The sequence below is a fragment of the Mastigoproctus giganteus genome, chromosome 4, assembly GCF_048544385.1.
Source record: "Mastigoproctus giganteus isolate SK-2022 chromosome 4, ASM4854438v1, whole genome shotgun sequence".
Taxonomy (NCBI): Eukaryota; Metazoa; Arthropoda; class Arachnida; order Uropygi; family Thelyphonidae; genus Mastigoproctus; species Mastigoproctus giganteus.
In genome coordinates, this window is record NC_143578.1 from 58,130,647 (window position 1) to 58,146,315 (window position 15,669).

The window sequence follows — 15,669 nt, forward strand, 5'->3', positions numbered from 1 at the left end:
CTGCATAATTAGATGTGCAGAACTTTGTCTTCAGCCAGATAGGTTTGCTTCTTTGTACTGTTTTGAATGCAAAGAAACATATGCTAATACTAATTTCAATAATAATACTAAATCCTTTTATTTCAGTTGTTTGGACAGAACTGATTGCCAAGCATAGAGGAATTCTTACACCAAGACTAGATATAAGTACTTTAACTAAAGTCTCAGATGGTTATACCCCTGGTCATATCATTTCCATTATAATGCAGGTAATAAAACTTTTTTATGTTATATATAACAGAATACAGGTTAAAAAAATTATTGAATTATATGGCACATAAAACATGATGCATTTTGAAACAATGATATCCCAAATTTTTATTCAATATAAACGAAACAAATACTTTAGAGAGTGAAGACAAATATATGTACAGTGGACTCTCGATTTTCTGGGGTAGATGGTAAAAAACAAATCCCGGATAATCCAAAAATACAAAAGTCCATGACATACGTAAGAGATATGTTCCAGGACTTCTTACTTCGTCGAGTTTTACGTAACTCGGGAATGACTAATAACATATTGCTACTATATTATTATTGACAAATCTGAATTCCGCATGATACTTGTTAATGTCTGGCCCATTTTCATACATCCTTATTAGTTTAATTTTCTGATCCTAATCGATCACTTTCCTTTTCTTGGTAGATTTACTAGTACCGCTGTCACTTATTCTCTTAGTCGGCACCATGATAATGGCCAAAATGAAATTTTCTGAAAAGAACTTCACAGGGTTAAACAATTTGCATCTTCCGGGTTAGTGGGCTTTTCTGTTTGTGCATCTAATTATAAACGGGTAGTAAACTCGATCTTATTGCATTTTCGATAATACCGATAGCTGGAATTGTGTGGCTTTTTACGTTATTATGGTGAAATGTGTTCCCCTTCACTGAAACCTTCAGTCATATAAAAAAAAAAAAAACCATAAATTCTAAGAATCTTCTCTTCTTTCCTATTTTTTTGCTTGTTACTCTGTATCTCACTTGTGCAATTTGTGCGTGTTGTGATTGTCGTTATTGATTGTTTATTTTATTTATTTATTATTTTTGTTTGTTTTAAATTTTACAATCCTATAAAAAAAAAACTGAGTGAAAAAAAAAATTTATGTAAATCCGTAGTTGCGTAAGTCGGGGATTTACTGTATCGAAAAATGTTCAGCAAATGTTCAAAAACGAAAAACTTAAAATGCACTACTCACGTGTCCAATAGCTTTCCTATATTTTTTTACAATGTTGATTTGAAATCTAATAGCTTCCCTTTATTTTTTACAATGTGGCGTATGGTTTGGTCACCAACATTATAATGATTCTTTAGAGATTTAACAGATACACCGATTTCAAACTTTTGAATAATTTTAAGTTTTTGTTTAACTGAAAACGCAACTCTTTTGCGTTTACCCATCATTTTCACGATTTGTAAACAAAAAAAAAAAAATTACTATAAAAAAAATTCTGACATACCCGACATAAATAACAAAACAAAATTTCCTTTTACACTGCAACGGAACACAACAAAATCGACGCAACGCACTAAAAGAAACTAAACATTTGGTCTCTTTTTTTTTTTTTTTTTTCTTTTTTCTTTTTTTTGAACGGTGGGTGTGAAGACAGCGGGGATTGCAAGATAATAGGTACACTGATCTCCCAATGACGACTTATAATACCTCTTGTCGCTTATTTACGACTTGCGAAATATCTGTTTATACCTATTCTAGTTATTACTTGAATTTTTTGATTTCTGGTTGATTTTTTTAATTTGGAGTCTTGAAGTGTCCCGGTTAATCTGCTTCCCGGTTAATCCGATCCCAGTTAATCGAGAGTCTGCTGTATTTATGAAATAATTTTAATAGATTAAGTCATTCTTTTATATGGTCTGAATTGTACAATAAAAATTTGTAAGTGCGAGGTGATCATGCTCAATGCTGACAGAATTTTTCCTCTGGCCCATATTAATTGCCTGAGGGCATAAATTCAAACTGAAGAAAGAAACTTGTAGAATAGATGTGCAGAAATTTTCCTTTAGTCAGCAGGTGGTTGATTGCTGGAACAAACTTCCATCTGTCATAGAAGTTGACAGCTTAAATAAATTCAAGGCAGAACTAGACAAACATTTGGAGTGAATGGTTGGGTGAAATGGGAAGGTTTTTTTTTTTTGGCTGATGCTGAATAAGTTTGCTTTCTTGCATCATATGCCTCTACTAATGCTAATGCTAATTCTAAAGTGATAGTGAGTTAATGAATATTTGTAATATTAGCTGTGAACCTGTTGCACGAGGTCATGAGACTCCAGACAATTTCAGAAATTTGTGCTCTTCAACTACTCCATCCACACAGCTGAAACTCCTAACTGTTTTTGAAAATGTTTTCTTTGATTTCGCCACTGAAAATTCCAGAAATCTCTGTTAATTATTAGAAAAAATTCAGAAATTATGTTAAACCTAATTATATGCACATGTTGAGAAGCATCTGTCATGTACTGACAGATGCTTCTATGGCAGTGCTCTGAATGGTAGTGCTCTCTAGCTTCATTACATTGAATTTTATTATCTGTAGTCAAACTGTTGATGTACATGATTCACATTTCATTCAGCAGCACCCCTGTTAGTGACAGGCTGGCATTCAGTTGCACAGGTTTTCGATTTGCATTTGAGTGAAATGCAATTTATTATTTTTTTTTTATTTCAAAAAGTAATTCAAAATGTATGAGGCGCCTCCGTAGCCACGTGGGAAGGAGCAGCAGTGCGTAGCACACGCTTCTTGATTAGACCGAGGTTCGAGCCCATCACCACCAAATACGGAGGATGCGGAAAGGTCAGGGAATGACCACCACATATTCCCGGAGCAATATGGCCTTAGTTGCTAATGTTCCGAAAAACCAAACAACAAACAAACATCAAAATATATGTTTTTAATATAAAAAATAATTTTCACAGCTGTGTTCAGAAAATATTTCAAATAAAGGTGGCATCAGAAAAGTGATCAATTTTGAATTATTTTTTGCTGATTTTTCAAATGCATGCACATGGAGTCAAAATGATCCCATACACATATAGGAAGAACAGTCCTTTGCATGACTGATAACAGGTTAAATGCACTTTAAACATAAATATCCTGTGTCACATCATTTGCATTGAATTGGGATGTGATGGGATGGGTCAATTATTATAAGCACTAAGGCAACTAAAATCACGAGGCATTGGTGTATCATGCCTGTAAATGGATTGTATTCTAAGCTCATATACATATATACATGTGATATATACATTTGTATAACAGTATAATGGTTTCACTACTTGTTAGTAATTTGGAGAGGTTTAGGTTAGAATCATGTCCAGATTGGAGAAATTCTCAAAGACCTCTTCAATTGAGGTCTGTAGTTAGCCAGTCTAAGGTGATAGTTACAGGATTTTCACTATCATTAGTTATTCCAAGTTTTTCAGCAACTTGAGAAGTTGGTCTGTGATTACATGCTTGTACAGAATTTGGAGGCCCCCCTACTGTTTTTAACGTTTATTAATGATATTGATGTAGGCATATAAAGTTTAATGTCTAAGTTTACTGATGATACAAAGATGGCAGGGTATGCTTACTCCAGCACAACCTGGATAAATTAGATGGATCGGCTGAAAAATGGCATTTGAGTTTTAATGCTGATAAATATAAGGTACTGCATTTGGGTAGCAATGAGTAATTATACAGTCCAATGTAATGTTCTCTGAGGAGTGCAGACAGGCTGCTAGGACAGCTCATTGGGTTCTGTCAATGATATAGAATGATTATGCCAACAGGGACAAAGAGGCGATTATCCTATTGTAAGGAAATGGTTAGGCTGCTTCTTAAACACTGCACATAGGTTTGGAAACCTCATTTTATAAAGGATGTAGGTCTGTTGGAACAACTGCAGAGAAGATATCCTTATCAGGAAAGATTAGATTCCTGATAAGGAAAGACCGAACTCCTGCAAGTTGCAGTATATGGAAACTACACATCTGCATGTAGACCTGATCGAAATTTCTAAGGCTATTGAAGTGTCTAAATGAGTTGATTAAGTTATATACAGATGGCATCCTAACTCTTTCTCAGATGATAAACAAGAGTAAGCATAAATTTAAGAAAAAGATGTACAGGACAGATGTATGAAAATTTTCTGTCAACTAGAGAGTGATTTTTAGAATAAACTTCCACCTGGTATTGTGGAAATGGGTATTTTAATAAATTTAGAGGAGGATTGGCAAATTATTAGACGGAATGGGCAAACAGAGCGTGTTAATATTAATAAATTATTCTGCCACAGAGCAAAACCGGAAAGAAAATAACAGATTGCAGTAAAAAATACGTTTAATTTTATGTAAAAATACTTTGATATTCACACAAATAAAAACACAAGTAAAAATAATAGAGGAAAGTAATACATAGCTTTTGGACTGGAAGGCATCCTTCATCAGTTGTAACCGTTAATCTAAAATATAGCAATAGAGAACTCTATGTGCATGCCATGGCAGTCATGTATGGTGAACTGCGTGTAAGTAACAATTAGCTGTTAGAAGGGAAGCTTGTAGTTAGCTGTTTGTTGTTGTTTGTTATTTGGTTTTTAGGAGCATTAGCAACTAAGGCCATATTGCTCCGGGGATATGCGGTGGTCATTCCCTGACCTTTCCACATCCTCCATATTTGGTGGTCACGGGCTTGAACCCCAGTCTAATCAAGAAGCGTGTGCTATGCACTGCTGCTCTTGCCCACCTGGCTACAGAGGCACCTTGTAGTTAGCATCAGCATTAGCAAAGGCATATGATGCAAGAAAGCAAGCTTATATAGCATCAGCCAAAAAAATAAATAAAAAAACCCTTCTCATTTCACCCATCCAAATGTTTCTCTTGTTCTGCCTTGAATCTATTTAAGCTATCAACTTCTACAACGATAGATGGAAGTTTATTCCAGCAATCAACTATCAGCATTCAGCATGCTCATACCATTCAAGGCATTGTACACCTCAATCAGATCACCACAGGTCCTTGTCTCCAGAAACTGTAATTTGCAAAACTTAAGCCTTTCTTCGTAAGAGCACCCTTTGTTCCATTCACTAATCTTGTTGCCCTTCTCTGTACTTGTTCCAGCAGCTCTACATCCTTCTTGAAATGAGGCCTCCAGACACGTATACAGTACTCAAGGTATGGCCTGACCATTGCCTTATACAAGGAGATAATCACCTCCTTATCTCTTCTAGAAAAATTCCTGTATATTATTGACAAGACACCATGAGCTACTCTTGCAGTTGTAGCTGTAATGCCTGGGAATGCTGTAAATGCCAACATTTGTCAGCCAAGAGGATGGTTGTCTCAGTAATGGGATGGACACAACATCCTCTGTTCTGGTTAAAGAAATTGCTACAGCATGAGATGTGCAGTGACTTCAACCAGGCGGGGCGACGGTAATGGCAGGACTGATCAACTCCCATTGAATGACCACAAACACATCACCCATGTAGCGATACCAAAAGGCAAGGGGATCTTGTAGACCCACAGATGCGCAACTCTCCAACTCCTCCATTGCAATGTGTGCCATAAGTAAACTAACTGGGGAACGTATGGCTATTTCATGTATCTGCTGGAGTCACCAAACACAATGGCCCCACTAGCCAAGCACAATCTAAGGGCAGTGCAAATGTCCTCTGAAGTTAGAGAAGATCTGTTGCTCAGGGTCTGGGCATTGTCCAGTAGCTCCTTGGCACACGTGATGGCCAGTTCGACTGGGATTAAAGTGAAAACTTTAAATAAAGTTTCAAATGAAAACTTCACCACGTCAAATGAGGCCATGACTTGATCATCCAAGATGGATAGGGTATGAATCTGATCTAGGAACTCCCCACTATTAGAAATGGTGTTGGTGGTCTTGCCCAATAAGGGAGAGAGTAAGCTCAAAACAAACTTAGATAACTCGTAAGTCGGCGAACCACAACAGGAGACGATAGGTCTTGTGGGTTCTCCTTCCTTGTGGACTTTTGGTAGGCCATAAAACTACTGAATCTGGCAGCCAGAGGCATGTAGACGACAGCGTACAGATTCGGTGACTTTCCCTGACCGAAACCAACTATTGACGAGTTTGTTTACCTTGAACTCCCATCTGTTCCAGGGTCTTGACAGGAGAGACAAATACTGGTTGGTAGATGGAGGTGTCTCGTAGGAGTAATAGGGCTTTTGTGAATGGTTGGTTTCGGTCAGGGAAAGTCACCAAATCCATATGCTGGTGTCTACATGCCTCCGGCTTGTAGACGCCAGCATATGGATTTTAAGACCTATCATCTCCTGTTGTGGTTCACCAACTTACGAGTTATCTAAATGTTTCAAGCTTAATCTCTTCCCTAGTGGGCAAGACCGCCAACACCATTTCTAACAGTGGGGGGTTGCTAGATTGGATTCATACCCCATCCATCTCAGATGATCAAGTCATGGCCTCGTTTGATGTGGTGTCTCTTTTCACTTCGATCCCAGTCGAACTGGCCATCACATGTACCAAGGAGCTTCTGGACAATGACCAGACCCTGAGCAACAGATCTTCTCTAACTTCAGAGGATATTTGCACCGCCCTTAGATTGTTCTTGACTGGTGGAGCCATCGCGTTTGGTGACTCTATTTACCAGCAGATGCACAGAACAGCCATGGGTTCCCCAGTTAGTTCAGTTAGGCGAACATTGCAATGGAGGAGTTGGAGAGTTACGCATTTGTGGGTCTACAAGATCCCGTTGCCTTTTGTGGTCATTCCCCGGGAGTTGGGCAACCGACTTTTGCACCACCTTAACTCTCTCTTGCCTTTCATTCAAATCACCATCGAGCTGGTCAGACAATACCCTTCCATACTTGGGTACCCTTGTCTGGCACAAGGGCGCATGTTTGAAGAAAACAGTCTATCACAAGCCGATGTGTGCTGGCCAATTCACCAACTACCGGTTAGCACACGCACACAGCCATCTTCTTGGCACAGCTCAAGCCCTGCTAACCCATGCCTCGACCCACTCTAGTTCTGCAGATGAGAGACGCACTGAGATTACTAGGGTTAAGACAGATCTTGTGAGATCTGTCTTGACAGATCCCCACCAGTGCCCTAGATAGGTGTGACTTACAAGCCTGTGACCACGTAGCGACCAACAGGACCATACTCAATAATGACTCCGTCTCGACCTCACGACTTAGGAAATGATAAAGAGACAGAAGACTACTCAGATGGAGCAATCCTGCCCATCATTTTTAATTTTCCACTCTCTCACTAGTAAACCTTTGAGCAAACTCATAATACAAATAATATCCTTCATAATACAAAAGAATCTGGAAGGTATTGCAGGATCTCCTAAGAATGTTAAGAGACTGCAATCAGGAGACCTATTAGTGGAAACTACGAACCACAGACATTCGGAGAAACTTTTACAAATCACAAACTTTGCTGGTATTCTAGTAAAAATATCTCCCCATGCAACCCTAAATTCATCTAAGGGTGTGATATCCAGTTGGGACCTTCTAAATGTCACAGAGGAAGAAATTACCCAAGATCTACAGGGAAAATGTATAATGACTGCAGCAAAACGTATAATGACTAAAAAAGATAATCAACTTATACCAACCAGAAATATTATTCTCACCTTCAATACACCCAACTTACCCGCCTCTGTAAAAGCAGGTTATTTACTTTGCCGCATCTGCCCATACATTCCCAATCCTCTAAGATGTTATAAATGCCAAAAGTATGCCCACTCTCAAACTATGCAGAGGAGTTCCTGTCTGCCCCAATTATGGGTCCCCAAATCACAATCAGAGTGACTATTCAGCTACAAAAATGATGTGCCCGAACCGCAAAGGTGACCACTCTGCATATTCCAAAACTTGTGAAAAATGGAAAACTGAAAAAAAAATTTTAAAATACAAGGTTGAGAATAAAGTCAGCTACCAAGAAGCAAGAAAACTAGTTGCACCTACTGTAAACAAAAATATTACCTATGCTAATGTAATAAAAAAATACCAAACAGTTTCCACTCAAACAGATGTCACAGTTCACACTAACAAATCAATTTCTGACTGGGCTAGAACTGTCCTCTCTGAGCAACAACCAAGTATGCGTAAACAACAACCCAAACTCTCAGATCAGGCAAATAATACTCCCCTGACAATACCAGCAATATCTTCTCCTCCAATATGTTTGTTTGTTATTTGTTTTTTTAGGATCATTAGCAACTAAGGCCATATTGCTCTGGGGATATGCGGTGGTCATTCCCTGACCTTTCTGCATCCTCCGTATTTATAGGTCACGGGCTCGAACCCCGGTCTAATCAAGAAGCGTGTGCTACGCACTGCTGCTCCTGCCCACCTGGCTATGGAGGCATCTCCTCCGATATGTGCTACTACATCCGATATTACAAATTTAAATGCGATTAAAAATACCCAGGACACAACCATGGATACAAATGGCTCATCTATACAGGAAGATCTAATATTAGAAATCCATGCCGAAGAAGAAGAAGAAATGGACACTTGTCGGCCAGTTTTCTCCAAAAAAGATAAATCAAAATTAGAACGTCATAAGCCAGTCACCTTCAAAAAGCAGTCAGATACAGCTCCATCAATTAAACACAACTAATGCCTTGTATTTTGCAATGGAACTGCAGAGGCTTTCATTGCAACACAGATGATATCCATGATCTAATTAACCGGTATTCTCCAGTTGCCCTTTGTCTTCAGGAAACTTACCTAACTTCACAAATTTCGCCTTTGATAAAGAACTATTGCCTTTATCGAAGAGATTGTAATACAGCAAATGCTGCCCACGGTGGTGTTGCAATCCTAATAAATTCAAAGATCCCAACTAAGCATATCCTACTTCAAACTGAAATAGAAGCTGGTGCTGTTCGTATAACGCTCCATATTTCAATAACACTTGTGTCAATCCACTTGCAGCCAAACCGTACTTATTGTTTAAAAGAACTTGAGGACCTCCTCATACAGATACCTCCACCTTTCTGTATATTAGGAGACTTTAATGGGCACTACCCCTTATGGGGTGCTACTAAATTAGATAGATGGGGTTAACTCATTGAAAGCCTTTTAGAGGCACTAAACCTCGCCATACTGAATACTGGCACGCACACTCACATTCAGCTCCCAATTGGACATACTTCAGCAATAGATCTCTCCCTTTGTTCTCCAGTACTGGTCCCAACCAATAGTGTGGTATGTTATAAACGACCCTATGGGCAGTGATCACTTTCCAATCGTATGCAAGGTATTGATAACACAGGCACCTTTAACTAAACCCTGCAGGAAATGGAAATTTGCCCGAGCAAACTGGGCAAAATTTCAGTCATCAGTCTCTTCCGATGAGAAAAAAATCCGTCTCCAGCCAATTGATGATGTTAGCATTAGCATTAGTAGAGGCATATGATGCAAGAAAGCAAGTTTATGCAGCATCAGCCAAAAAAAAAAAAACCACTTCCACTTCACCCCTCCGCTCATTCGAAATACCTGTCCAGCTGAGCCTTAAATTTATTTAGGCTATCAACTTCCACAACAAGAGAAGGAAGTTTGTTCCACCAACCAACTACCTGCTGGCTAAAGGCAAATTTCCGCACATCTATCCTACATCTGTCTTTCCTCAATTTGAATTTATGCCTTCTCAGGTGATTATTCTGAGCAAGAGGCAGAATCCCATCAGCATTGAGCATGCTCAAACCATTCAAGGCATTGTACACCTCTATCAGATCACCTCGCCAGTGCCTAGTCTCCAGACACTGTAATTTGCAAAACTTAAGCCTTTCTTCATAAGAGGAACCCTTCGTTCCATTCACTAACCTTGTTGCCCTTCTCTGTACTCGTTCCAGCAGCTCTACATCCTTCTTGAAATGAGGCCTCCAGACCTGTATACAGTACTCAAGATGTGGCCTGACCATTGCCATATACAAGGGAATAATCACCTCCCTATCCCTGCTAGAAAAATTCCTGTATATCATTGATAAGACACCATGAGCTACTCTTGCAGCCCATCTGCACTGCTCAGAGAACTTCATATCTGCCTGCACAATTACCCCAGGTCCTTTTCATTCTCTACCACTGTCAGTGTAGTACCACAGAGTTGATACATTGCTCTGGGGTTGCTGTTTCCCATATGTAGTACTTTACATTACATCACATCACATCTCCTAAATGTGGCCAAAGATACAATACCATTATCAAATCCGCCAGGCCGAAAGCATTATAATTATTGGTGGAATGAGGAATGCACAAAAGCAAAAAACAAAGCCTGGAATTTGTTTCGACAATATCCAATCACAGCCAATCTGATAAATTATAAGAAATTAAGGGCAAAAGCAAGTTTCATACAGAGGCAAGCCAGAAAAAGAATCCTGGACACGTTTTGCATCAACAATTAACAGAAACACTGACAGCAAATTAATTTGGAAAAAAATTAGACAGCTTTCTGGTAAATTTCTAACCATGCCTTTTCCAGTCCTCTCCTGGAATGGGCGAGATTTATCTAGTCCCTCGGTATAGCTAATGCTTTGGGCAATACTTTTGCTGAAATCTCAGCAGCATCATCTTATACTACATCTTTCCAGCAAATTAAAAACAGTAGAGAACAGTATTCTATTAACTTCCAAACTGCTCTCATTCTACCGTATAATAAACCTCTACAATATTCTGAACTTTTGCATGCCATTAAAACAGCTCATAATGGTGCCGCCAGACCAGATGGGATCTATTATATCATGCTGCAACATCTTGATGACAAAGCTTTGCACCTCCTCCTGGTCTTTTACAACCGTATTTTTTTAGAAAATGCTTATCCAACTTCTTGGCACCACTCTATTGTTTTGGCATTCCTGAAGCCTGGAAAAGATCCATCCAACCCCCATAGCTATAGACTAATATCTCTGTCAAGTTGCCTCAGCAAAATCCTTGAAAACATTGTCCACAGTAGACTCGTCTGGATCATTGAGTTAGAACATCTAATGAGCCATAGTCAACGTGACTTTCGACAAAACAGGTCATGCTTGGATCTCATGATCAGGGCTGAATTTGACATTCGCAATGCCTTCGTTAAACACAAACATCTAGTAATGGTTTCTATAGATATAGAGAAGGCTTTTGACACCACATGGCGGCATGGCATACTTAGTGATCTTTATTCTCTCGGTCTACGGGGCAACCTTCCCATATTTGTTCAGAACTTTCTACACACTAGATCGTTTAAAGTAAGATACCAAAATGACCTCTCTACAACTTTCATTCAGGAAGAAGGTGCTCCTCAGGGATCAGTACTGAGTGCCACTCTTTTTGCTCTTAGAATCGATTCCATCACTAAACAGCTTCAAAACACAGTTGAGACGTACCTTTATGCAGATGACCTTTCCATCTCCTGCCATTCCCAAAACATGAGATCTACTGAAAGGCAGCTTCAGATATCACTCAATAAAATACAACAATGGCTTGATCCAGTTCAGCACAGTGCCTTGAGGATTACGCTTGGGGCTTTCAGAACATCACCAACACATAGCCTCTACATTGACACTCATGAGCCCCCGTTAACTCTACGTAGGAAAACACTGCTACTGATGTATGCTGTCAAAATACAAGGTTGTGCCTCACATCCAATTCAGTTATACCTATTCAATCCACCATTAGAAAACCTCTACAGAAATAAGCCTACTATAGTAAAACCAGCTGGTCTTCACCTTCTTGAACTGATGCAGGTTTGGAATGTTTCCATTTATTCTGTACAACAGGTAATAACGTGCGCTCAATCACCATGGACTCGTACTCCTCTACCCACCTATGACACTTACCTTTGCCAGTGGGGAAAAAATATTCTTCAAACATCAAATGTGAAACAACTTCATGCAGTTCACACTCACAGATATTTTGATTTTTCTCCAATTTATACAGATGCCTCTAAATCTAACTTAAACATTGGAGCAGCAGCAGTGTTCCTAAATACCACTATTTCAGCATCCCTTCCACCTGAATTCAGTATCTTCTCAGCAGAATTATATGCAATTAAACTATCCTTAGAAAATCTTTGTTCTGACTGCTCATTAAAATTTGTTATTTACACTGATTCCCTCAGCTCAATTATGGCATTATGTAACTCCTCAGATAAAGTTCACCCTTTTATAAATGACATTAGAAGATTATTACTGGAGATTGAAGAGCGTCACCAACTGATCACCTTCTGCTGGATTCCAGCACATTCTGGAATTTCTGTTAATGAACTGGCCGATAAAGCTGCAAAAAATCGAACTACCTTAGATTTAACGAATATCCCTTTCCAGCATAAGACTATCCACAAATCATTCATGGTGCATGCCTAACAGAATGGACAGCACTCTGGCACTCTCAAACAAATAATAAACATTTTCAATTTAAACAGGATCCTAAAATTTGGCGTTCCAGTGTCCGTACATCAAGACAAGAAGAAGTAGTCCTTTCAAGAGCAAGAATAGGCCATACACATTTGACTCACCTTCATTTACTTGCAGGAGATGATCCACCACAGTGTCCACATTGTTCTGTCAATTTGACTGTTATACACATTCTCATTATACACATGCCCATACTGTAAACAAGACAGAAATACAATCCTGCTATCATTGTTTAATCTTCGGAAACCAATAACTGTAGAGAATGTCATTGGTGAAAATGCAAATGTTCCCGAATTTTTTAAATTTCTGAAGAAAATTGGAGTTTTTAGTCATTTCTGATTTCAGCCTTTTCTGTTGTTACAAGAATTTCTCATATATTATTACAATAAATGAATAGGCGCATTATAGCCAAAGCTGCTTATGCACCATAAAACCCCCACAACAACAACAACAAGCTTTCCCTTCTAATAGTTAATTGTAAAATACATGCAGTTCACCATACATGACTGCCATGGCACGTACATAGAGTTCTATATTTCTATATTTTAGATTAATAGTCACAACTGATGAAGGATGCCTTCCAGTCCAAAAGCTATGTATAACTTTCCTGTGTTATTTTTACTTGTGTTTTTGTTCATGTGAACATCAACATATTTTTACGTAACATTAAACGTATTTTTTACTGCAACCTGTGGAGGAAATGTGGAGGTGCCACATTTCCAAAGTGGAAAAAAGTCAATAAAGAATTCCTAAAGTTAATATTACATCAGTAAATTCATCTACAAACCATTTTATTTATATGTATATGAAATATAGTGTCAAAAACACTTAACTGGACTTAAATTTTATTAACTTAAGAAAATAACTGCATCAAATTTTCATCCAGCTCTTGAGTTTCTGCCCTTGTTGTTACCTAGAAACTCATAAACCTAAATTCTTGTATAAATTGAAGTATAATTCAAGTATAAATTCGTGCTTGACCTTCCCTTTAACAGTCATTTCTCTAAATGTCAAAATCTGCTTAGCTTGTGGTCCAATCACTGTGATAACTATCCAATTTCCTTTCAGACAGTTTTGGGACCATTAAACTTGTATGTTAGAATTGTTTGACTATTCAAAGTTTTGACAAATTGCTGCCCTAGCTTAACATGAAATTGTAGTAGCAAGACCATATCTGTTTGAACCAAATCATTGAGAACCACATTTTGTTTACCAGGCTTTAATTCCTGTCTGATGTCTTTCTTTTCTGATATAGTACTGGAGTATTGTTCTGATATTCCATAGGCAGAAAAAACAAGCATACTTAACCCTTGGTGTCTTTTTTCACCATTGGTTGTTTGAGAAAAAAGGAAAGAAATAGTTTAACACAGGAAACTTTAAAATTTTATTCTTTTCAAATGAGTTCCTGGATGCATGTGGGCATGTGCACTGAGTTCTGAGATTGTCCTGGGCCCATGGTAGTGAATTTTCTGAATGCCTGTGAGTTACAGGTAGTGAGTTTCTATATAGCGTGCTCTGTGAAGGGAGTTATTTTGTGGAATTTTGAAGTTTTGTAAAAATGCAAAACTTTTAAATAAAACAGTTTAAATATTACTTTGTTCTTATTTTGATTTTAGTATCCAATGTTAAAGTGAAATTATTGTCAAAAATCAAGTCAAAAGTTAAAAAAAACAAATTTTGACAAAAAACCTTGATTAAATTATGACAAAATAAATAAGCTTGTTGTTACATTTTTTTTTTTTTTTTGATTCACTAATATTCTTTACACCTACACAGGTTGGTTATTTCATTTATGAAATGGACCTAACAGAATTTTAATCTGTTATCAGGGAGTACTGACAGAGAGCATTTATCGGTACTCTCTTTCCTGCATATTAAATGATCAGCTTGTGTATTTATGTATCATATGATTCAGTTCCGATTTTGGCTTTTATTAGCATTAGCATTAGCATTAGTAGAGGCATTGGATGCAAGAAAGCAAGCTTATGCAGCATCAGCCAAAAAAAAAAACCCACTTCCACTTCACCCCTCTGTTCGTTCAAAATACCTGTCCAGCTGAGCCTTAAACTTATTTAGGCTGTCAACCTCCACCACAAGGGATGGCAGTCTGTTCCACCAACCAACCACCCGCTGGCTAAAGGCAAATTTCCGCACAACTATCCTACATCTGTCTTTCCTCAATTTGAATTTATGCCCTCTCAGGTGATTTTTCTGAGCTAGAGGAAGAATCCCATCAGCATTGAGCATGCTTAAACCATTCAAGGCTTTATACACCTCTATAAGATCACCTCGCTGGTGCCTAGTCGCCAGACACTGTAATTTGCAAAACTTAAGCCTTTCTTCGTAAGAGCACCCTTTGTTCCATTCACTAATCTTGTTGCCCTTCTCTGTACTCGTTCCAGCAGCTCTACATCCTTCTTGAAATGAGGCCTCCAGACCTGTATACAGTACTCTAGGTGTGGCCTGACCATTGCCTTATACAATGGAATAATCACCTCCTTATCCCTGCTGGAAAAATTCCTGTATATCATTGACAATACTCCATGAGCTACTCTTGCAGCCCGTCTGCACTGCTCAGAGAACTTCATATCTGCCTGCACAACCACCCCCAAGTCCCTTTCATTCTCTACCACTGTCAGTGTAGTACCACAGAGTTGATACGTTGCTCTGGGGTTGCTGTTTCCCATGTGTAGTACTTTACATTTGTCAATGTTAAACTTCATTTGCCACCTCTCAGCCCATCTGCTCAACCTTTCCAGATCCTGTTGCAGCAGCATAGTGTCAGTAGTGTCCTTGACAACCCTGCCAACCTTTGTTTCGTCTGCAAACTTGGACATTAAGCTTGATATACCATCATCAATATCATTTATAAATACAGAAAAAAATAATGGACCCAACACTGAGCCCTGAGGGACTCCACTAATAACATTAGTCCACGATGGGCAGTGTCCATTGATTACCACTCTCTGTCTTCTCCCCCTCAACCACCCCTTTATCCATAGCAGCAATTTGCCTCCAATGTCACACTGCTCCAATTTGTGTAGCAGTCTTCCATGTGCAACAGTATCAAAAGCCTTTCTAAGATCCAAGTATATAATATCAAAGTTATTCCCTGCATCCAGTTCTTTTGTGACTGCATCATAGTATCCAATCAAGTTGGTCAGGCAAGACTTCCCCTTAACAAAACCATGCTGTGTCTGAGCTATAACTGAAGTCTTGTCTAAATGATCCTGCAG

General features: G+C 38.5%; 1 protein-coding gene across 1 annotated transcript in view; it reads left to right on the forward strand.

Moving 5' to 3' along the window:
- Positions 1-15,669, forward strand: part of LOC150086753 (dynein regulatory complex subunit 11-like) — a 283,392-nt gene that overhangs the window by 250,900 nt on the left and 16,823 nt on the right. The window contains exon 16 of the mRNA XM_090372244.1: positions 127-248. Coding sequence (XP_090228370.1) covers positions 127-248 — 122 coding nt within the window. The remainder of the gene's footprint in view (positions 1-126; positions 249-15,669) is intronic.